We start from the raw sequence: 23984 nt of genomic DNA, 5'->3' as shown, positions 1-23984 counted from the left end.
GCAAACAATTACTCTTTACCCACAGAAATGCAAGCACAGGCACACACTTGTCAGCCCAGCACACGCTAATGTTTTTTGTTATACAAATGGATGTGTCCGGTTCAATAACAGTATCTTGTGACTCAGTCCCCGATGACGATCTCCATTGGAGAAGCCAAATGTTTAGACATATGGTGCTCAGTATGCATGTTCCTGTGCATGTACTTTGCATTACAGCACATGCATGAGTGTGTGTTTATGTGCAGAAACACACACATGGGTGCCTGTATGAGTGCACCCCTGTGCATGTGCGTACAGTATGTGCATGTGCTGACTCCCAGCATTGTGTGTGTGTGTGTGTGTGTGTGTCGTCCGTGCAGGAGATAGTCAACCACATGGAGAAGGACACCGAGACCTACGAGGTTGTGCAGGAAGCCATAGAAACCATGCAGAGAGTGGCCTGGCACATCAACGACATGAAGAGGAAACATGAGCACGCCGTTAGGTTGCAGGTACGACGAGCACAAAATAAGAAAGATGCCTGATACAAAAGATTTAAGTCTATTTGGGACTGTTGATGTACAGGCGGGTGTTGTCCCCCTTGCTCAAAACCGCTCTTGAATCCATTAAATGTTGAGCGTGTGATCTCCTCCATGATGTATACTGCGCACTTCCCACGTCTCTCATTATTCCTATAACTAAAACAGACGCAATACTTTCAAACCTTTTCAAGGAGCCAAATCGTTTTATTGTTCTGCAGAACAGTTATGGGAAGTCTAGTCAGCCAGGACTCTGATCCTCCCCACGTCTTACGCAAGTCGCTGCGTTTTCCACTGGGCTACTGATGGCCTTGCATAAGGAGGGCACATAAAAGGGAAGCTTGTTTCTTTTATCAGCTGGGAGCTAGAAGGGTAGGATGAGTGCAGGAATGTGTGTGGAAGCGTTCACTCCAGAGAAAAGATTGGCTTGATAGAAATTCCGTTTTTGTTCTTTTGTCCTCTTCATTGTTTTTTATTTTTTGCTTCCCAGCATGTATTTTTTGTTTTTTTTAGCCTTTACTTAACCTTCTGTTATGGTTAAGAATTCCACTTTTTCAAAATTACTTTTCAGTAATTAATTTACTATTTTAATGTTTTTATCTCTTAATGTTCATATGCAGTTTTGATTTCATGTTGTAAAGTGCCTTGTAATTGTTTTAAGAAGTATTGTACAAATTATGTTGATTATTATTATCAATCTTTGAACTCTTGCACTCATGAACACCCATTCTCACTACTTTCAGCATTTTTATTTCCATCTTTTATTTTTATTTGTTTTTGCTAAACCAGATCAGTTTTATTATGTGTTGTAGGTCAAATGTTTCTTTTTCTGCATCATGTTTTTAAAAGAACCAAATGTCTCCCCTCACTCTCTTTCTTTCTGTGCTATCTGCAGGAAATCCAGAGCTTGCTGACCAACTGGAAGGGCCCTGATCTTATCGGCTATGGAGAGTTAGTTCTCGAAGGAACATTTCGTCTGCAGCGAGCCAAAAACGAGAGAACTCTCTTTCTGTTTGACAAGCTTCTGCTCATTACCAAGAAACGAGAAGAGACCTACACGTACAAGGCTCACATACTGGTCAGTCGTGCTACTCGAAGCATGACACGTCTCACAATGTTTCTGCTCAGTAAAAGTGTTTTTAACACTACCTACACTCCTACCCGTCTTCTCTGCAGTGCTGTAACCTGATGCTGGTGGAAGTCATTCCGAAAGAACCACTGAGTTTCAGTGTGTTTCACTACAAGAATCCCAAACTTCAGCACACGGTCCAGGTATAGCAACATTACGGAAGAGAGCACACATCACAACAAAAGTCAAAATGTGAATGTAATTGCATGTTTCATTTGAACTGTGAAGATACGAGCAACGTTGAGCATGAATGCAATCAGAAAGCGTGAAGATTATCTGCAGGTGTCCAGGCTCACCTCGATGAGTTGCTCAGACATGTTGAGTGTTTAGAGGCTAATGGCGGCAATTGTTGTTACCTAACTACTGTGTTTTGGACAAGCCCTAAAAAACCCAAGATAATCTGTGTGACGTAAGAAAGCCATGTTCCAAATGTTTAAGGTTTTATCCCAACCTCTCAGCTGCCTTTTTAAACTGCATGTCTGATATTATCTTTTCTCTGATGTTTTGCGCTCTACCCTCAGGCCAAATCACAGCAAGACAAGCGCATGTGGATCTTGCACCTCAAGAGACTCATACTTGAAAACCATCCGGCCAAAATCCCTGCCAAGGTAAGAGCAGCTCGTCTCCTGACAGCTCCCTCTCTGTTCACTGATGGCGTAAACACAGACTTTGAGTGGGATGTATTGGAAATGTCACCCTCACATCCTTTCTCCTTCATCTTCATCTTTCTTTCGCTCTGCTTTTTCTCCTCACTTTCCTTTCATGTGCTCTGATTTTCATTCAACCACAATCACTTTTCTGTCCCCTCATCTGCCCTTGGCCATGTGCAAGTGGAAACTAAGGATTCATCTCCAGAGGTGAAGGTCACTGAGAAAGTTGGCTGTGCTACATAAAGGGGTCGCTTGTTAAGTGTCAAATTTGAGCGTAATTTTTGAGAGATGACTGTAATGTGGCGCCACCTAGTGTCAAAGTCTATGTTCATTCATAATCTAACCTGTTGAACTCACTCTCATTTTATAACTTCATTTCTAGGCTAAACAAGCAATTTTGGAGATGGATGCAATGCGTAAGTGCCTATTTATATATGTATTGTTTTCAAACAAATTAGTTGTTCTTTTGCCACATTTAGACATATATTAAATGCATTTTAATCATTATGTCTTTGCTGTCATTTCTCCAGATCATCCCGGGTTTCATTACAGCCCTGATGGAGACAAGAAAGATTCCCATCAGACCAAGGAGGGTCCAACCCCTCGTCGAGGACGCAGGAAAGGTAAGACGTGAAAGACATTTAATGCGTTTTAAAAAATGACACACAGCAAGGTTGAACTTCCAAAATGAATCAATCATTTGTTTGATTTTCCAGAACCTCTATCCAAATTATTGAAGAATGCCAAGCAGAATGCTGCCAACACAGATGGCGAAAAGGTAAGTGATAGCCAGAGATGACAAGCAGTTTTGAGAAGCATGAGTTCACTCACTCACACTCACAAAAAACGCTCTCCTCTCCAGCGAATAAGTCTGGGGGCCACCCTGCTCTCGCCAATGTCCCAGCTGGCTTTGGGCACCATCGGTCGCAGCCGCAGCCTCATCAACCAATCACAGGAGTCCCTGGACCCCGGAGATCACTATGACCACAGTGACAGAGAAGAAGAGCCACATCAGCAAGATGCTGATGATGAAGATGACAGTGGCCTGGTGAGTTTAATGCTGCCCAACGAGTGTAGTTCTTTATATACACACTTGTGTGATTCCATTTCATGTCTAGTCCTTCAAACATGTTGTTAATGCTGACAACTTTTTATTCAGGGAGGTGGAAAGCGGCTGCGAGTCCCTGGCAAAAGCAGTAGGAAGAGGCTGAACCCTCAGGCATCTGTCGACAGTATAGAACAGTGGAAATCCTTCAACATGAGTACTTCAGACCTACAGGTATTAATCACAAATACACCATGGTGATTTAACCTATGGCTGTCTCGATATTTTTAGACAGCCTCAACAACTTCTGCTTTCCTTTTACCACAGAGAGCCAGAGAATCCCTAGTGAGGGAAGGAAGTCACCATCCGCCGCTCCTCAGGACACATCGTGTAACGGAGGAGCCTCCAGACACCCCCATTCCTTCTGTAGTAGTCCCAGAAAGCGACCATTCTGTGAGGAACATCTGGGCTGACCACCGTGCTCGCAGGGCCATGTTCCCCACCCGCCAGAGAACCATGCAGCCGGATGATGAGGACGAGGACATCTACCAGATGTTTGTCCCAACAGAGCAAAGCGGACCAGAACCAGAGGTGCCCTCGGAGAGGTCAGGGGCCACCTCGTCGCCTAAGACAGCTCGGCCCTGCAGCTGGCACGTCGAACAGCTACCCACTGTGCAGATTGACCCTCCACCTGATGGGAGCAGAGTCCTGCGGAGGGCGAGCAGCGCAGGGGAGAAGGCTACAGAGGCTCGACAGAGTCCTGATGATGACCAGGCCGCGCACAGCAACTTGGAAGTGATCCACACTGAATCCTCCAGCAATGACATATCTGGATCGTCCTCAGCTGAGCAGCTGACGATAGACGATATTGAAAATGTGTATGACAACATCAGCTATGAGGACCTTAAGAGTATGGGCCTCGTCAGAAGAGACCCTGAGGAAAGCCAACCACAGAAAGAAACTTCTGCAGGTGCACAGGGTCTCCAGGGCCAGGCAGCAAGGGTACTAAATGCTCCTGTGGTCTCAGAACCTATGATTGAACCAAACATTTCCTCAGATAACAATCTGTCCTCCACACAGGATGGGAGGCCATTTGGGACGTATGAGCTCAAGATAGTAGAGGAGAACATCTATGACACCATCTGTTTTAGGCAGCCCCCATCAACAGAGCTTAAAGGAATGAATGAATGTGATAAACTAAAACAAGAGAGGGACAGTCTGCTGGCCTCTGAACAAGATCTGACTGAAAGCATTGGAGGGTTTGTATCCGAGGAGAGCCTCCACTTTGGAGAGGACGAAGGACCAGACGCCTCCCATCCTGTCCCATGTTCCTCTGAGCCAGATTATTCCTCCTCGTCTGCGTCCGAGACCTTCTCTCAGCGATCACAGAAAGGGGATAAGATGTCAGAGCAAGTCGATGAGATCTGGAACGATCTGGAAAACTACATCAAGATCAATGAGAAGAAAGCTGATAAACTCCCGGCTGCCTTCCCTGTCAGTGCCAATGAGTCGCCTAAGAAGGCGTCCTCAGTCAAACACAGCCATACAAAGAGCCCCCCTGTAACTAGTCCTCAAGCAGCCAGCCCTCCAACCAAGAGTCCCCCAACACATCAGCCTAAACCCCCACCTGTCACCTCCATGCCGTCATTCACCATCCCAGTCATCAACCTCCCTGAACCTCAAAGTGAAGGCCCCACTGCAGAGGAAACCCAGAGCCCTGCTCCCACATCACGCCCCCTTCCTGCCACCCCAGAGCCCCTTCCTGGTACAGTGAAGAGCATCCGTAACAGACTGGCACGCCTAAGCAGCGGCAGCTTCCGCCTGGAGGACGACGACCTGGTGGAGCTTCCTCAACGAAACACTCCTGAGAAAGATCTTCCCCTCAAGAACCTTCATAGCTTGTTTCCAGGGGAGCTGGCAGGTCTGGACTCACCCCTGGCCTCCTCCTCTCTACTGTTGGGGGAGTCTGCGGACGAAAAATCAAAGAACCGGGTGTTCCTGATGGCACGGCAGTACAGCCAGAAGATCAAAAAAGCCAACCAGCTGCTGCGTATGAGGAGCATGGACCCTGGAGACGCCTGTACTCGGGCCAGAACTGAGAAGAAGCAGAAAGACCTGGCAGCCATCTTGGAAGAAAAGAAACAAGGGGGCACTGCCATAGGTAACACAAAACATTTAGCTATCAGAACAATCGTTTTGAACTCTAGAATTACTGATAGTTGTGACTAAGCATGCTGTGATCTGACTAAAACTGTCCCTCTTTCCCAATACCGAAACTCAGGGCATCTGCAAGTACTGAGTACCAATCCAAATATAGTGCTCTACTTTCACCCACATTTAAAATCTATAGACTTTACTTCATGGAACTAATTGGGATCATTCTTTCATAAGATTATATACAGCTTTACATCACATCTTAAAGGGATAGTTTGGATGTTTTGAAGTGGGATTGTATGAGGTACTTGTCCATAGTCGGTGTATTATTTACAGTTTGGAGAAGCAGACAGGAGTTCCCAGCACGGAAAGTGAGTATTGTACTGCTGTGTACAGGGACAGTGCTAAATTAATTGTACCTAAAAGAAAGGCTCACCTAAAAAAAAGTCAATCTCGGTTTCAGTCTACGCTATACTCGCCAATTTATTTTGCTAAGAGACAACTATACAGTCTATAAACAACTATAAAGCCACCAGACTCCTTTGGGGAAAAAAATGAATTTTACCTTGCAGAACACCAGAGTTGCTGGTCTACTGCTGTCTTGATTGGTTAGTTTGTTTGTGTTATTATATGACTGGTTAGTTCAGATTCACCAAAGTCACTCAATAACGATGTTTTTTTCAATGGAGTCTGGTGGTTTGGCGAGAGCATAGATGGATGCAACAGCTTTAGTTCCCTGAAGGGCCCACGACAACGTAAACCTGCAAAATGATTCTAAATATATATATAAATATTTAATAAATATATCGTGTACACTTAAACTCTTTGTGGGCCTTTCTTTGTGGTACCTACAATACATATCCTGCTGCCCCCATCCACAGCAGTACATGGATCTGCTTCTCTAAACTGGGGGCGTGCAAATCCTCATCTACTGTAGGCAATACACCGACAATAGATACCTCATACAACCTCACTTCAAAACATCCAAACTATGCCATTCACTATAAATGAAGACAATGATACACATTCATTTGTTTTGGGCTTGAGTGATTTTTATCTTTATATTAGAAAAATACAAACTTAACCTACTCACCTTCTTTACATCCTCTGTGGTCCCACTCCAGGTGCAAGGATAGCGGAGTACTCGCAGCTCTACGACCAGGTAATGTTTAAGGATCCTCCCAGTCCAGCTGGCCCACATCACTCCCATCCGGGGCTGACGTCTTCTCCGTCCATGCCTGAGACCTCCCTGGAGGAGGAGTGGCTCCACTCCGCTTACAGCAACGGAGAGCTGGCCAGCTTCATCTCCTCGTCCAGTGAGTTGGATGATGCCCGAGCGTCTTCTACCCCGCAGCGCAGACTTGCATCCGCCTGCTCCATCCCTTCTCTCAAGATGTCCCCCCCATCTCCAACTACCCCACCGTCCCAGAGATGGAGCTTGTGCATGTCGGCGCCGAGCGAAAAAGAGGAGCATGTGTACAGTTCCATTAAGAGACATCCTTCCTTTAACGCTCCGTCTTCTCCCTCCTTAAAGACTTCCCCATCCAGTCACTGTCAGTCACTCGGCTCTCTGGGCAGCCAGCAGCAGGAGAAGAACCAGTCTGGACTCAAATGTAACATGCCCACAGACAGATTTCATGGCCCAAGTCTGGGTCGCGCTGGTCGGCAAAGTAGCCTCCCAGAGCGCTCTACCCAGGGACAGTCGGACCTCACTTTACATGACGGTCAACAGGTGGTGGTCCTGAACCGGGCTTCTGCACTGAGCATCCTCACCTCCACCCAGAACTACCTGGCTAATTTTAAGGACGATGGGGAAGATGATGATGACTATGTAGAGATTCGCTCTGAGGACGAGAGCGAGCAGGAGCAGGACAGGTTGGCAAGGCGACACGGTAGCTCGGCAGTCCTTTCCAATCAGAACCGTGGTCTTGTCCACTCCCAGAGTCTGCCGTGCACGCCGGCGCGCTCCTGCGACCCGCTGAGGTCTCTGGACCGCGAGCATCTGGAGAAGTACCTGTGGAGCGAGCCGCAGCAGAGCCAACCCAAAATTGCCCAGTCTTTGAGGGAGAAGTTCCAGTGTCTGAGCTCCAGTAGCTTTGCCTGAGTCTATATGACAAATAAGAGCCAAATATATGTAAACATACAGCATATAGCAACAAAACAGACACTGCTGCTTTGCCTTGAATGCCATCCACCATTCAAAATCATAATCCACAAACGTAACACATCTCTCAAACATAGTTCAGAATTAATTTCTTTGATTGCAGCCATATTTTTAACAACTTAGGTGAAACTCAGTTACAGAACTTCAATGTAAATGACAGGTTGCTGTTATTAGTCAAAAGCCTGCAGGTGAGCTGCCTTAGCACTTCGTCAGCGGTCAAAGCAAAAATGTTCTCTGTCTTTGTAAACCCATTCAGTGTGACTGAATGGGTTTTAATATTCAAAGGAATTCAAACTCTTTTATTGCTTTACGTGTGCGCCTTGTAGAGATTATTGGAGTCATATGAATTGGTTCTGCTGGAGGACTTTGTGCCAATAAACTGTTGTACAGTTACAGTAGTTCAGGATGTCTGTTACCAATTGTCAGAAATAAAATCTTGTCTGTGCCCATCATCTCAAACCGAAGTACAAGCTCCAACAATCTGATGATCTTTGGCGGATCTTGACTCGCCACGTCAGGAGTGCCTCTTTCTTTTAATTTGCTGTTAAGGTTATTTTAATGGCTTTCTCGGCACGAGCTGATCTTAACCTGTGTAGGAGCTGTGAGCCACAGTGTTGGCTCGTGTTTTTAATTGTGCTTACACTAACAAACTGCTCTGAACAAGCAGCTTTACAAAGTTGCAGTTCAAATTTGCTACTCAGGCCAAGATTGTCACTTTTAACAGCTTTTTAGCAAGAATTCTTACAAAAATGATGCAGCTGTAAAAACAAAACATGTTGGCTAATGTCCAATAGGTTAAGTATAACTACACTTAGACCTGTAAGTCTGTTTAAAGTTATAGGATTTCACTCTACCTGCCACCTTTGTCATCACTAGGGTATCACGCTTTAAAATCAAGAGAAGACGCTGATATTTTAGATAATAAGAAACCGTAGGGCATTGTATTTATTTTGAATCTGTGAGTAAATCAGATGTTTTTACATGTTATGGTCTGGAGGCGTCATCATGTAAAATGTTTTTTTTAAATCACATGTTTTAACATTTTGTTTTTAAGAGGGACCACGAAGGAGAACATGAACAGTTAGTTAAAAGACCACAGTACTGTATTTGATGTATTATGATTTTCTCTCAAATGAATAGTCTGTTTTTACTTTGTTAATGTTGAGACACTCCCAGCTGTCACACTATATTGCATCTTCAGTCACAGAAAGAAAGTCACAGTGAGATAGTTGTCAGTCACTTTAATAATGTTCATACGACACAATTGTTTTCTCTTCCACAATTTACCACACACTGTCTTTAGAAAAAACACTAAAGTTGTCCTATTTATTTGAAAGCATCGCTGTTATTTTGGTCTTTATCCCTATTGAAGCCACAGACAAGTTGTAAAATAAAGTATTTATTAAAAGATGGTTTTATTCAGATTTAGGGGCGCAGACAAAAATTTAATCAAATACTGTGAATATTTTCAGAAGTAGGTTTTCTATCACGCACTGCTTAACATAAGTTCCAAATCACAACAAGTGAAAAGTTGAAAAGCACAATATCATGGCCTAATGTTAATATCAGGAAATATGCATCAAAAGTTAGGAATATGAAGTATGATATATTTTTTTTCATTGTACATTTCATCTTGTTTCACTGGTGGGGATTGTTTGTCTTCATTGACTTTTTTTTTTGCACTTTTCTGTCTTTTTTATGTTTTATTTGTAAACACTTTGTAAAGATGTACATTTTAGGAAAGTTATTCTTGTATGCGATAGGTATGCTTTGTAATATTTTAATGTTTAAGTTATGTGCTGTATTTTTTTTAACTGCGATAGTTGTCATTGCTCAATAAAACAATGTAATGGAGGTAATAAATTCAGATTAAACTCATCTGTTTTTTGTGGTTCATGATTGAATAATTATAAATATGGTACAGAGCAGCAGCTGATATTCATTCACATCTTATGTTAACCAGAAGGAAGTATTCATTGCTTTTCATTTCAAGGAGAACTATGAGAAATACAAGCAGAGCAGCCTGAAAATATGACACAATTGAAATATTAATAACTAAGAATATGCGCAGTGAGGGACAAAATTAATTCCCCACTTATTTAATAGCATGTTTGGTAGCATATCTTTGTTTTATCAGCAGGGATGACACGGATAACATTTTATGTATCATGCAGAATATAATGTGGGTATCAGCACACTCCCTTGAGGTTTCAACATAATGCCCAATAGTGACCAATTGATTACATATGTCCTCCGTGATGAGTATATCCGGACCAATAATACATTTTTGAGGCCAAACCCGATATTGAAATTTGAGTTTAAAAAAAATCGGATTATTCAATACATTTTTGTATAGCCCCAAATCACAAATTTGCCTCGGAGGGCTTTTCACATGCGACATCCTCAGTCCCAGGACCCTCGCATCGGAACAGGACCCCCCCCCCCCCCCACAAATAAAACCTCTAACGGGGAGAAAAGAGGAAGAAACCTTAGGGAGAGTAACAGAGGAGGGATCCCTCTCCCAGGATGGACAGAAGTGTAATAGATGTCATGTGTAGAGAATGAACAACATAACAGAGTTACAACACATTCAATGCATATGACAGAAACACGGCAGGAGGCAAGACCATGGTCCAGGTATAACCAGGATCCACGGGAACCTGCGAGAAAGCACAAAGACTCCGGGGAAGAAGCAGTCAGTAATGTGCGTTAATGGTATCGGTAATAAATAAATTAAGCAATATTTATTTTGCTTTTTGTCAATGCTCTAAGCTGGGAAAACTATGACTGTGTTTCTAAATTACCTCAAAGATATATTTAACATTTCTGTTCTGCAATTTCTTTTTTCTTATACTATTATGTGAGAAACTAAAATTTGACGATAACTCAGTCAAATAATCAAGAGAGGAATAAAACACACAGTTCTTCCAAAAAGAAAACTAAGAATAACCCCTAAAAAAACAAAATAAAGGAGATGTAGATCAAATGAAATTGTAAGAAAGAAGGAGAAATATCTTTATCTTGAAGCATGAAGTTTGTATCCAAAATCAACAGCAGAGGCCGCACTTGGAGCCCACGAGGAAGAGCCAAAAGAAAACGGGAGGCATGCTGGAAAATGTAGTTTACAAGTAATAACGTGACAAAGCGTTTCTTCTAAATTGATAAGGGAACTGGTTGACGTGAAACATTATTACAAATTAAACGTTGACATCCTTTACATAATGAGAAACCCATATACGGCAATGTCCAGGCTGTTTTTTTATACATTTTCTTCTCGAACCTTCCGCTTAATGCCGGGTTACCCATAATGCACTGCGGCGCTTTCTTTCTTCTTGGTTGTGCGCTGTTCCAAGATGTCGATGCTAGATGGTCCGTTAAATGTGCTCGGCCAGAGAGCAACTGGCGAATCTGTTCGCACTCAAAATGGTGAGTTATGGTGTCATGTTACTTGGTGTTTTGCCTATGCTTCATGTATTTTATGTGCGTCACGAATGGTCGATGGGAGAAGTGATTTAATTTACTGCATGGTACCACACGTGTGGCTAATGCTAATGCTAGCTAACTTTTATGTCAACTTTAAGCCTCTGATCTCACTCGAGTGAAAATCTGAAAAGCACATCAAAGCCTGCTCTTTTTAAACAATGTGCACCGTAAGCTAACCGCGGTAGTTACGTCATAATCCCATTTCAGTACTTTCCACTCGCATCACCATGAATGGACGGCTATGCTAATGGTATAGAAAAACACTGTCATGGTCTGAAGGTGTGGCTCCTAGCTTACTGTGAACCCCACTCAATAATATGACAGAACATGTCAACGATAGAAGTGTTATTACAGGTTAAGTCAGACGTGTTTTAAAGGATGCACCAGCAAATGTTAAATAAAAATGTTAAGAAGTGCTAGTAGCAGCTTCCCTCTTGTCTTTGCAGTCATGGCCGCATCATCCATCGCTAACATCGTCAAGAGCTCCCTGGGACCAGTTGGCCTCGACAAGATGTTGGTGGACGACATCGGGGTCTGTGTCGCATTCAACAATATTTACAGGCCCTTTTCACAGCAGTAGCTTTACCTGTCTTTGCAGGGTAAACACAGATGTTGATGTAGAATGGGACTATAATTAATTAAATCAATTGGACCTGTGTTTACCCTGCTGTGACATGTCAACAGCACTGCTAAAAGGTCCGTTACTTCATCAGTCATTTTACGTGATCGTAAATAGTGTGGCCTGAGTTGCTCATCGCTCTCATATATTATTGTATGACAGGATGTGACCATCACCAACGATGGAGCAACCATCCTGAAGCTGCTGGAGGTGGAGCACCCAGCTGCTAAGGTCTTGTGTGAACTGGCTGACCTGCAGGACAAGGAAGTCGGAGATGGGACCACGTCTGTGGTGAGTAGGGTCAACAGTTGCTCAAGGGGAGAATGAACGGTGCTCGGTAAACGCAGTTCTTGCTCCAGACTTTATACCGAGTTCAGTTTGTTGTAATATCCTGTTATAGTACCATGCATCTGCCTTTTATCACGGATGCGTGGCTATGCTAACGGGAGAGAGAAACTGTCCGTCAGTGTCTGAAGGGGTTGAGCAGCCTCATTTCTGCCACCCCTAATGAAACGATGGCACACTATGAAACTCGTACCTTTCTTGAAACATTTTGTCTGTGGTGTAACGAAAGTATTCTCAAGTTGAATATGAAGCAAGTGTCAGCTTGTACTCACATATGTACTGTGACATTCTTTCAGGTGATTCTTGCTGCAGAATTGCTCAAGAGTGCAGATGAGCTGGTGAAGCAGAAGATTCACCCCACGTCGGTCATCAGCGGATATCGTCTGGCTTGCAAGTAATGGAGAAACTACTCTTCAGTCTGTTTATTTTGTTTGTCATTGATTATCGCTGGATCAGATTTGTCCATAATTATTTGACACGCAAACTTACCTTTTCATCTTCCAGGGAAGCAGTTCGTTACATTAATGAGAATCTCACTATCGGAACAGATGATCTTGGCAGAGAGTGCTTGGTCAATGCAGCCAAGACCTCCATGTCCTCCAAAATCATTGGAGTGTATCCTTTCTTTCTGCACGGTGCATACGTTGTATTGTTTGGATCCAACCCTCGCTGGCTTTTGTGTTCCTTGAATATGCAGGCAGAGAGTAATTGTTTGTGTGAGGAAAGTCCTTATCTGCCTTAACCCTGAACCCTCAGTGATTCCGACTTCTTTGGTAACATGGCGGTGGATGCTGCACTCGCTGTGAAGTTTGTGGACAGCAAGGGGTTGGCCAAATACCCCATCAACTCTATCAACGTGCTGAAAGCGCATGGCCGCAGCCAGAAAGAGAGCTACTTGGTCAACGGCTATGCAGTGAACTGCACAGTTGGATCACAATGTATGTTGTTAGTACGCTTGTTGCCGAAATTCCCACATTTCAAATGCAAGGATTTGCTTCGCATTGGGTGATGCCTCATGCATTACCATTGCGGCTGATGAAACTCCCATTTAAATTTGCTGCTATGTCTCTGGTGGCGTAAGCAGTGATACGCGTGGGAGACAGTACGCTGGCTTTGAGAAGAATCTAGACGCAGTAGTTTCTAAACTGGGTCACATCTTTTCTAGCCAGACAATAGAATAATAACATGTGTTTTTAGTATTTTATAATTTGTCCTCATACTGTCGAGTTTTAAGGTATAGGAAGTTTTGATTGCTCTTTGGATAGTTCCCCTGTTAAACATGCCGTTTTGTGTTTTTTTTTTGTTTTGTTTTTTTTGTTTTTTTTCCCCCCAAAGGCATGGTGAAGCGTGTCCTCAATGCCAAGATTGCTTGCCTGGATTTCAGCCTGCAGAAGACCAAGATGAAGATGGGAGTCCAAGTCCTCATCAACGACCCAGAGAAGCTTGACCAGATCAGACAAAGGTGCGTACCATCTCTCACAAACGCATCCTTAAGAATAATCCCATTAAAATTTGCTGTGATGCTGAATCAATAGTTTACACAGTGATACGCGTGGGAGAAAATATATGATGTCTCAATATAAGGCAGCAGGTTCTCTCTGAGCTGTTGTACCAGTATTGTGGGCTTAACAATTCTATATCATATTTCTATAGTATTGTGTCTAAATATAACAAACTGAATCAAATTTTGGATTTTGTTGCTCCAGGGAATCTGATATCACCAAGGAGAGGATCCAAAAGATTTTGACAGCAGGTGCCAATGTTATCCTGACCACCGGTGGCATTGATGACATGTGCCTTAAGTACTTTGTGGATGTAGGAGCCATGGCAGTGAGAAGGGTTCTCAAGAAGGACCTCAAACGCATTGCCAAGGCCACAGGAGGTAGGATGGAAGTCTTAACATCTGTGTGCAGGTTTTAATGTCGTGTTCAAGCCCTTACATGCAGTGGTTTGAACTGTTAAACATCGTGGTGACGTGGGTTGTTTGTTCATTCTCAGCCACCGTCTGCCCTTCTCTGACCAATCTGGAGGGAGAGGAGACATTTGAGGCCACTATGCTTGGCCAGGCAGAGGAGGTTGTGCAAGAACGCGTCTGTGACGACGAGCTCATTCTTATCAAGAAGTAGGGACTGCAACTATATTTTTAAACCTCATGTTAACTATAAAGTACTCCTAACACACTGCTAATTCATAGTTATGTCCGTGCAACTGTAGGATCAGAACATTTTATAGTCAATTGTTAAAAGCAGAAGTTGTGATAAATTTGGACAATGCTAATTATCTGTATATGTAGATTGTAAAAGTGACTCATTTCTGCCTGCAGATGCAGTCTGACGCATGTTAACTGTACTGGTTGTGTTTCCTCCAAACTTTGAATCTGCTCAGCACCAAAGCACGCACATCAGCATCCATCATTTTGCGCGGGGCCAACGACTTCATGTGTGACGAGATGGAACGCTCGATGCACGACGCCCTCTGTGTGGTCAAGAGGGTGCTGGAGTCCAAGTCTGTAGTGCCAGGAGGTGGTGCTGTGGAGGCAGCTCTGTCAATCTACCTGGAGAATTATGCTACCAGCATGGTGAGCCATATTCTATGAAACCCTTTTGATTCGTGAAGCTGGTTGGTATCTGGGGTTGGGTTCTGTTTTTATTGTGATCGTGTCTTTTGTAGCCCCGTTTCTCCCGATGCGCATATGTTTCTTAACATTTATGTTTCTTCAGGGTTCCCGAGAACAGCTGGCTATTGCAGAGTTTGCCCGGTCTCTCCTCATCATCCCCAAGACGCTGGCTGTAAATGCAGCACAGGACTCCACTGATCTGGTGGCCAAGCTTCGGGCCTTCCACAATGAGGCTCAGGTTAACCCTGAACGCAAGAACCTCAAGTGGTGAGTCTATACTTCCTGCACCAGTCATGAAAGTAATATTTTGTTTCCATTCAGTGAATTGGCAGTATAGATCTAGCTATCTGCTCTGGAGTTGTTTAAAGCTGAGTTGTACTTTCTCAACTGCTTGCTTAACTTAATGTGTTGCGTAGAACATTCAGTATTTGACTACTTTTGTCTTGTAGGATTGGTCTGGACCTGGTCAACGGCAAGCCTAGAGACAACCGTCAGGCTGGCGTGTACGAGCCCACCATGGTGAAGACGAAGAGCCTCAAGTTCGCCACAGAGGCGGCCATCACCATCCTCCGTATCGACGACCTCATCAAACTGTTCCCAGAGCCGAAGGAGGGCGGTGGTTACCAGGAAGCACTGCAGTCGGGATCTCTGGAGGGTTAAGCGGCCCTGATATGTTCACCTGTATTTATATACATAAGGAGCTCTTCATGGCTGTACTCTAGTGTAGGCCGTGCACTTTGCCTGTTTACTGTTCTCCCACTCCCTTGTTTCCAGTGGAACTGTAAGTGACTTCTTTTTGTTTTTGGACACTCAATAAAGCTCAAATGGTTGTAGATGACCACTGATTTGTTAATTGTGCCAGCTTCGATAAATGAGTTTCAAAGAAGTCAAGACTCTATGGCTTATAATTCTTTATTGATATGTAAACAGCTGGACATTCCACCAATATGCCGTGTACAGGAAGCACTGGGTTAGAGAAGGCTGGCATACTTAAACATTTGGCACTTGTTTCAAAGATGTCGTCTGCTTCATTTATAAGAGAAAGTGGAATGCACTTGAAATGTTTGTCATATATATGTAAGATCTACAGAGAAGGTTGCATGTCCATAATGCGTTTGCAACACTTTCAACTAAAAGCAGGTTATTTTAAAGGGAATAACAGTCTTCATTGACAGCTTGCCAACTACTAATTACAGTAGTGTACTTAGAACCTTACATTAGTCATTTAGCAGACTCTTTCATCCAAAGCGACTTACAATTCGGATTATATCACATTTCTACACTGTAGGCACAGCTACGGGAGCAATTTTGGGGTTAAGTGTCTTGCTCATGGACACATCGACATGCGACTAGCAGAGCCAGGGATCGAACCACCGATCCGCTGATTGAAGGACGGCCTTGCTCTCCACTTAGTCACAGTTGCTGCAGAACATGTTAAAGCAGTTGGTATTCACTAGATTTACGGTATTTAGACATTTTAAATCGCATGCTACACAACTATAACCTGAGGAAGGGTTCATTTAAGTTCAGTGAGAATGGCAAGCTATTGTTAAATAAGACGAAATTACAACTCTTATCACGTTTACCCAGTAATTGAAGTACCCAGGTAAGCCACTTTATATCGTGTCCCGCAGTGTAAACGATTAAGTATCCCTTATACATAAAGATGAGATCGAATGCAATCAATGAAGCAGCATTAGGTTTTCCTCTCAGACCGTCTCCACGCACATGGCGATACCCATCCCTCCTCCGATGCAGAGAGAGGCCACGCCCCTATGGCCTCCAGTCCTCTGAAGAGCGTGCAACAAGGTCACCAGCACTCTGCAGCCAGACATGCCGATGGGATGGCCAAGAGAGATGGCGCCACCGCTCACGTTCACCTGAGGACAGAAGGCAGAAGTGTTGCTAAGCTGTTCAATTCTGGAGTCACGTGTATACTCATTTCAGGCTTTTTATGGACACTCTGGATGAACATGACTTCAAATTTAAAATGTGAAAAGTGTTACCTTGTCTAAATTCAGGCCAAGCTCCTTAGCCACAACAATCGACGGGGAAGAAAATGCTTCGTTGATCTCAAATAAGTCAACTTGGTCCAGCTGCCAGCCTGCCTTTTCAACCTATCAGAGGAGGACAAGAATGATATAATCGAAAAAACACATTTTCTCAATTGTTAGATTTTAGTGCCTCTGGTTTCTCACCGCCTTCCTGATGGCTGGTATTGGTCCAGTTCCCATGATAGACGGGTCAAGGCCAGCTTGAGCCCAACATACGATTCTGGCCATGGGTTTTAGGCCACGTTTCGCAGCCTCTGATTGGCTCATCAGGACGGTGGCTGCTGCTCCATCATTGACACCTACAGTTAAAAAAAGAAAAAGATGCACTTAGACAAAATGCTGTCACTTAAAGATACAACATGTAAAATAAAAAGAGAGCACCAACTGTCGAACCTGAGGAGTTCCCGGGGGTGACGGTGCCGCTGCTGTGCTTGATGAAGCAGGGTCTGAGTTTGGACATGCCGTCCATGTTGCTGCCGTGGCGAGGAAACTCATCCACCTTCACCTCCACGGGACCTGAAGATGACGCGCTATTGTTACAGCTCATGCACGCCGATGACAAAACGAGACGGTTTCTCAACAATAAATCGGTGACAAACTCGCCTTTTCTGGAGGACACCATGACGGGGACAATCTCTTGATCGAAATGTCCTGCTTTCTGTGCCGCCTCCGTTTTGTTCTGCGACTGGACGGCGAACAGGTCCTGCTCCTCCCGGCTGACTTCCCACTGCTTCGCCACGTTCTCAGCTGATGTCAGAAGGTTTACCATGACTATAAATACTCATGTGAGAATCAGGTGTTTCTACATGCGTGTGTATTCTCAGCCATGCACACCTGTGATGCCCATGTGGTAGCCGTGGAAGGCGTCCGTCAGGCCGTCTGCCACCATGGAGTCTTGCAGGGAGGCGTCGCCCATCTTTACTCCTGTTCTCATTTGCAGCACGTGAGGAGCCTTTCGGTGGAACCAGGAAACAAACGGTTAACTTGGCATGCTGGGAAACAATCGGCCTCATGCTAAAACATTTTGGTTTGTTATCCTAAAATTCTCTTGGTACAAGTATTCCAAGTTGTATTCACCAAAATGTCTTTACTGCACAAAATCCCTTGTTTCAACTAGATTAATGCCATCGTTACTATAATCAATGCCCCTATAATCGCCATGTAAGGCAACCAGTGGGCACGTTTCATTCACAAAAATGTCATGCAAGAGTAAAAAGAAGAATTGTAATCTGCAGAGCTTCAAGTCCCGCTGTTTATAGCAGCTGTTCTGACAAGAAATTAGATGCTAAGATGTCAGAATAACAGAATATTATACTGTATATGTGTAATTATGCATTAAGTTTGTCTTTGTTTAATATTTGATTTACGCTCTTATTAAGACTCTTACTTGTGAGGCAATCAATGACTCTCACAACACACCTGAACAATACGAGAGACATACGTTCTTGCATATGCACTCGCATAACTAAAGAATTTACATCTATGAGTGGGTATCTTTTCAAAATATCAATTACAATACTAGATTCATTTGTATACACAGATTTTGGTGCCGATACTGAAAAGATTGTATCCCTTAATTTGAGAAATATTCAGTTTTTTTTAAGTTTACTACAAGACCTATAGTTCTCAAATAGTAAATGTTGAACACACACACAAGCAGAGCAAGTAAAGAAAATAACTCTGCATTTCTGTTATAAATGAATAGGTTTAATGATAATAGTCTTTTAAAGATGTGATTCCAGTTCCCTATCCGTCCTTGTGTCATTGCCTACCCTGCTCATACTCTCCATGCCCCCCGCCACCACCACAGTAGACTCTCCCGTCTGGATGGACTGAGCTCCCAGACACACAGCCTTCAGCCCAGAGCCGCACACCATCTGGCAGCTCCAAGCCGGGACCGGGTAGGGGATGCCTGCCCCAACGCTGGCCAGACGCGCCGGGTTCTGCCCCTGACCTTAAGGGACAAACACATCGGAGGTGAACACCAAATAAGACAAGAAAGAGAAGCCGTATCTTATCTCATCCACACGTTGAGCTTTCACCTGCTGTTAGGACGTGTCCCATGATAACCTCGGAGACCTCCTCTGGCTTCACCCCGGCCCGCTTCAGGACATCCTTGATCACCACTGAACAGAGGTCAGGCAGAGGCACTGTGGACAGAGCACCGTTCAAGGATCCTGTGAAGAAAGATGTAGTAGCATGAGCACATAATCAGGGACCCACTGGAACGCCATTAATCCAACAATTTACATGGAGAGGAAACTCATTCATTATATTGAATCATCTGTTCTCTCAGCTGACTCATTTATTAATTGACATCATTTCAGCCCTGCACTATACTTTGTATTAATTAGTTAACATGGTATGTAGGCTCAAGGTAAATTGGCTAACAGGGCAGCTGAAGTGGACACAACACACACTAATAGAAGTTATCGATTGTGGTCCTGACGCATCTTGGAGAGAGAACACGCCCAACTAGCCTCAACACGTTGTTGGTTAACCAATGGTAGAACGCTCGTGCTCCGTGGCACGATGACCAGCCAGCCAATCACTGGCCACAGGACCACTCCGAACACACGAGCGAGCCAATCAGAGCTCTGCAAGACTCGACGTGCGTAAACGAATGACATCAACCACTTTGCCAAATTAAACAAGACCCCCCCGATAATGCACCTATACACCTTATAAACAAAGTATAAACAAAGTATAAACAAAGAAACATGATGGCTACATTCATACATTAACACCCACAACAGTTAATGTGACCACCGCAGCAGAGTTGCACGTTAGCGAACTGTTTGAATTGAACGTGTTTGGCACTAAGTGGGATGTTTAATCTCACCTATTGGTGTGCGCGCGGCAGAGACCACGACCACAGGCTCGGTGTTCATTTTGATGGACGGCTGGTTGAAGCTGGAGCGCTCGCTTTGCAATAGTTGTTGTCTGTCGCGTCAACACTGACTGAACTTCGCTCTCTTGACTGTTGTGACCACTTCAAACCTGCTCTGACTAGGACGTGTGTAACTGCTGGAGGAACGCACCACAGCGCCCCCACCAGTTTGGGAGGGGGACTGTCCAATTCATCACAATGCCCATTTTCTTTCTAAATATGAAGTATTTGCCATACCACATTGGTCCGGGTAACAAACTTTACATAGCTTTTGATTTATCTACATATGTGTATTTTAATGTCGTCATCTGTATTATGTTCTTTTCAACCTCTGCAATTACTTAAATTTAGTCTTATTTTGTGTCACCCAAATTATGTTATTTAAGACTAAGTAACAACACAAGCAAAACACCTTTTATTTTTATACATCGTCCTCTCATTATATAGTAACTTTGAAAAAAGACAAAAGTGTAATACTCTTATTAAAACTTACAGGAGCCTTGCAGGCCCAGTGGGGTGGATTATATGATGAGGTCTTTAAATATTCATGCTTCAGATGAGCCAATATGTTGTATAAGTATTAAGTTTCCATATTAGTATATTGATGGGTAGTAATAATGGGTTTCACTCTGTAGTATTAAAAATCTTTATTGGTATTTGGTCAGTACATGAAAAGGACTGAAGTCAGAATAATATGAACATCGCAAATAAACTACTCACAATTCAACAGTCTTTTGAACAGAATTTTTTTGTCAATGAAAAATTAAAATTGCATTAAAAAAGAAAAAAACAACACAGGCCAACATCTAAAAAGGACCGTGAACATTGCGAAGCTACTGTAATTCAGTGATACTTACTGACTTTTGACGATGAGTTACAAACACCAGATGCCTGATTTCAGTGTCAAGAGCTCAAATGAGAACAGCATAGACATGCTCAAAGAAACAGCAGAATGAAACGTACTAGCTTTAAATCATACATCCACTCAATTCAAATCTAACATTAACCCATACCGGTTATATCCCTGTTTAGCAACACAAATGTGACAGAGGCATCACGATAGGCGAGGGGAGGAGGGGGAAAACAAAATGTCTTGGGACAGCCGCGTTTTGTTACCGACTATGCATTTGTTGCCTTGTTTTGTATATTGTATAAAAAAAAAAAAAGGAAAAGACGGTACATGTCAAAGTACATTACAAAACCGCGCTGTCGCTCGTGCTGGAGTCCAGGCCGTTCTGAGTGTGCCGTGACCCTGCAGTCCTGGTGCCCTTGGTCAACAGGGCGGCCTTGTCCTCGTGGGTGTCGGCGGTGGAGTCTGTGTCGTTCGAGTGCTGAGTCAATGACGTCTCGCTGCCTGTCGGAGAGTCTACGCTCTCGTACCCTGCGCTCAGCTGGCTCCCGAAACCCACAGGTCCTCCAACTCTCCCGGCGGCGGTCTGACTCCCTGACGCCTCCTCCGAGTGGTTGGACAGTTTGGTCTCGGTCTCGCCGGGGCTGGAAACCACGGGGGACATGGGAAAGTCTTCCTCGGTGCTGCTGACCTCCCGGTACAGGCTGGGCGTGGTGGTCTCGCTTCTCTGGGACGAGTTGCCATTGCTCGGTCCGTTGGAGACCCTCCCGTAGTCTTTGCCCATCGGTTCGGAAGGCGTGCTGGCCTGCTCGGGCTGGGCGGACGGTTCGGCGGACGAGCAGGAGGCGGCGGGTGAAGTCCTGCTGGGCCCGGCTCCGCTCAACGCCCCCTGGGTCTGAGTCAGCTGCTGACGGGAGTCTTTCAACTGCTGCTGCAGGACGAGGATGGTGCTCTGCATCCCCTCCACCTCCTCGTCTAGCTGGATGATGAAGTCATTCAGCTCTGGGAGGGACAGCGATCAGGAAACAACAAATCCACAGCAGAACGTTAAAAAGACGAACATATGACCAGCGGTCACATTTGGTAAAGAAACAAAAGGCCGGGGTTGTGAGATGTTCTCACCGTCTTGGCTGCTCTTGAGCTCCTCGCTGTACTTCTTCTGCAGGGCCAACTCGGCCTCCAGCTGGGCGATGCGTCCCTGGGACATCTGCCGACCCAGCTCCTGGTTTTCCTGAATCAGCATTCGACACTTGGCCATCAGTTTCTTCCCCGTCTGGCTGTAAGGGAAACAAGTGTCACATCACGCAGTCAACCAGGAGACAAACACAACAAGGTGAAGTGATGCCATTGCTCTGTTCCCAGCTATCTCTCTAACCTGGCCCGGCCCTGAATCACTCACAACAGGATTTTCTAGATTCATTAGATTCCAATGCAATATGAAATTACTGACACAAACCGGTTCTGTACAAATAAATGTCAAATGATGTTCTTGTATCTGTACAAACATTCTCTCTCTCTAGCTGAATTAAAGGCTAAATTATGACTATGTATGAACAATATAAGTTGCTCATTGTTGCTGAAACCCAAACAAACAAGCTACCTGTGTGAACTGATGCATCCATTCTTTAACTGTAACTTAACTCACCATGTTGCATATTGAAGAAAAGAGAGCACTTTAAAAACGATGGCAATTCTGGAGCAACCAAATTCAAAACGCACCCGCGACATCACCGTGTGTGAACACAAAGCAGAATAAAACAATGTAACAGTGTAATATTAGATTGACACGCTACAATAAACCCTAAAATTGAAATATCAAGTCGCAAAATAGGAAATATTCACTGCAGAAGCAGGCACTGGTTTTGTGTAGTCATCACTTTAAAAAAACACACAGGAGCAAGTATTTCAGCAGTAAAAGAGCTTAAGGCTGCTTTCTCAACAGTCCAGCACACCTGCTAGATTTACATTAGCTGCATCTGTGGCTATGCTTTACAAAAAGCCATAATCAAGAAGCCAAATTTGAGAACAAATGACAGGCATACATGTTATGTAAAACCAGAACTAACTGCCATGGATTTAGTCTACAGATGCCGTAGGAAGTCTGGCCAGAAGGAAAAAGGAAATATTAAAAGCAACAGCAAGTAACTCAGCAGCTGTACCCGAGAATAAGTCATCACAGTGGTAACAGCTCACTGTAGTATTCTTACTTGTCATAATAATGCAACTGTGCACTGAAAGTTAATTAGTTAACTGCGTTTCTTCTCAGTTGGTGATTATCATAACAACTCATGTCCTTGGAGGACTGGGGAGACATGCTGTGTATACACTGCCAGCTCACATTAGTGTGAGCGACCGGAGTGTAACTTAGATTTTTAAGACAGGAAAACACACAACAGACCCCACGTGTTTCATTCTGAGTACAGTGGCCAGAGACCGGTGCCACACAGGTGAGAGTAAAGGTTATAATGAGCTGAGGGAAAGATCGTGAGGTCAATCACAGAAATATACAAAAATACAATAAATACATTCTCATCAACTCAGAACATGACTTTTTTTAAAAAGGACATTTGCATTCACAACTTGAAAACAGGACTCAGTGCACCTACAGCAGTGTGTTTCAGTACGAATCTGACAAAATTAAGCAAAGCTTAATTCATCATAAAAGTGCAAATAACGTACACAAGTGTAAACAATCAAAGCCAAATCATGCTTCACACACACTGCAGTAAGTGCTTGTTTTGGAGAAACAGGAGAAAGATCAAAATGAAATGGCAATCAAAAGAAACAAGTCACAAAATAAAACATGTAAATACACTCTACCGTGAGTGGGCCCGTGTTCAAAGACACGGGCGACTGGACCCTCGTCCTCCGTGTACCGAGGATCTGGCTCCGCTGACAGTCTTAACACCATTTCTAGTGGCTCTCCCCCCCGCCAAAGTCTTACTGTTAATCCTAGAAGCTTTCCTCACGTTACTGCAATGTATCTAGACTGTCCAAAAAAAGTCTTTCTCAGGCCGACTACAGGGTATGTGTGTGGCGTAATCCACAGTTAAATGTCTTTATAAACCGAGTATGGGGAATTGTCTGTAAAATGTTCAATTGCTTTGTTTTGTTTAGGCTAGGGATGCTCCCTGCCTGACTCAACCTCCACCATAGCCCCCCCTATTAAATAAGTGAACTGTCTGGTTTGAGCTGAGGGGGCGGTGGGGTGGCATATCCGTGTTGGGAAGTGAGAGACCACCTCTTCGGGAACAGTCCGGACTCCTTCAGGCCCTTGGACGGTGAGGGGACACGAGGGGAGAGAGCTGAAACACAAGTGTCACCTGACCATACTGTCTTTAGGTTATGTGATATGTAGCTGGCAAGAGTGCAAGAGTACAAAAACACTTTGGTTTTGCAGTGACTGGCTTCTCTGTAAAGTCTGAGCCTCGTGGGCGAGTACAGCATTTGTCAGCCTTCCCCCCCC

At 44.1% G+C, this 23984-nt stretch overlaps 4 protein-coding genes across 7 annotated transcripts in view; 2 read left to right on the top strand and 2 right to left on the bottom strand.

Annotated features, from left to right (window-relative positions):
• LOC116398812 (pleckstrin homology domain-containing family G member 1) overlaps nucleotides 1–9538 on the top strand; it is a 37478-nt gene extending 27940 nt beyond the window's left edge. For both annotated transcript variants that reach the window (XM_031875469.1, XM_031875468.1), the window contains exons 7-17: nucleotides 360–491; nucleotides 1414–1596; nucleotides 1695–1790; nucleotides 2169–2255; nucleotides 2680–2713; nucleotides 2828–2920; nucleotides 3014–3075; nucleotides 3160–3345; nucleotides 3457–3576; nucleotides 3670–5503; nucleotides 6621–9538. In XM_031875469.1, the coding sequence (XP_031731329.1) occupies nucleotides 360–491; nucleotides 1414–1596; nucleotides 1695–1790; nucleotides 2169–2255; nucleotides 2680–2713; nucleotides 2828–2920; nucleotides 3014–3075; nucleotides 3160–3345; nucleotides 3457–3576; nucleotides 3670–5503; nucleotides 6621–7600 (3807 nt within the window). In that variant the 3' untranslated portion in view covers nucleotides 7601–9538. The remainder of the gene's footprint in view (nucleotides 1–359; nucleotides 492–1413; nucleotides 1597–1694; nucleotides 1791–2168; nucleotides 2256–2679; nucleotides 2714–2827; nucleotides 2921–3013; nucleotides 3076–3159; nucleotides 3346–3456; nucleotides 3577–3669; nucleotides 5504–6620) is intronic.
• A 1440-nt stretch (nucleotides 9539–10978) lies between these two features.
• Nucleotides 10979–15610, top strand: tcp1 (t-complex 1). The gene is made up of 12 exons (XM_031875423.1): nucleotides 10979–11086; nucleotides 11590–11675; nucleotides 11925–12053; nucleotides 12404–12501; nucleotides 12612–12722; nucleotides 12864–13045; nucleotides 13443–13569; nucleotides 13814–13989; nucleotides 14106–14229; nucleotides 14493–14685; nucleotides 14828–14991; nucleotides 15174–15610. The coding sequence occupies exons 1-12, from the start codon at nucleotides 11014–11016 to the stop codon at nucleotides 15382–15384; spliced, it is 1674 nt and encodes a 557-aa protein (XP_031731283.1). The 5' UTR covers nucleotides 10979–11013; the 3' UTR covers nucleotides 15385–15610.
• A 436-nt stretch (nucleotides 15611–16046) lies between these two features.
• On the bottom strand, nucleotides 16047–19810 carry acat2 (acetyl-CoA acetyltransferase 2). The gene is made up of 9 exons (XM_031875513.1): nucleotides 19621–19810; nucleotides 18821–18955; nucleotides 18551–18732; nucleotides 17613–17730; nucleotides 17382–17525; nucleotides 17172–17294; nucleotides 16923–17077; nucleotides 16731–16841; nucleotides 16047–16604 (listed from the first exon to the last, which is right to left on the bottom strand). Exons 1-9 carry the CDS (start codon nucleotides 19667–19669, stop codon nucleotides 16434–16436), a joined length of 1188 nt encoding a protein of 395 aa, XP_031731373.1. The 5' UTR covers nucleotides 19670–19810; the 3' UTR covers nucleotides 16047–16433.
• A 491-nt stretch (nucleotides 19811–20301) lies between these two features.
• The window catches only part of wtap (WT1 associated protein), a 6153-nt gene continuing 2470 nt past the window's right edge, over nucleotides 20302–23984 (bottom strand). For all 3 annotated transcript variants that reach the window (XM_031875511.1, XM_031875510.1, XM_031875512.1), the window contains 2 exons: nucleotides 21641–21795; nucleotides 20302–21520 (listed from right to left, as the gene is read on the bottom strand). In XM_031875511.1, coding sequence (XP_031731371.1) covers nucleotides 20862–21520; nucleotides 21641–21795 — 814 coding nt within the window. In that variant the 3' untranslated portion in view covers nucleotides 20302–20861. The remainder of the gene's footprint in view (nucleotides 21521–21640; nucleotides 21796–23984) is intronic.

The sequence above is a fragment of the Anarrhichthys ocellatus genome, unplaced genomic scaffold, assembly GCF_004355925.1.
Source record: "Anarrhichthys ocellatus isolate YVR2014 unplaced genomic scaffold, GSC_Weel_1.0 scaffold91, whole genome shotgun sequence".
Taxonomy (NCBI): Eukaryota; Metazoa; Chordata; class Actinopteri; order Perciformes; family Anarhichadidae; genus Anarrhichthys; species Anarrhichthys ocellatus.
This window is presented reverse-complemented; position numbering and strand designations above follow the sequence as displayed.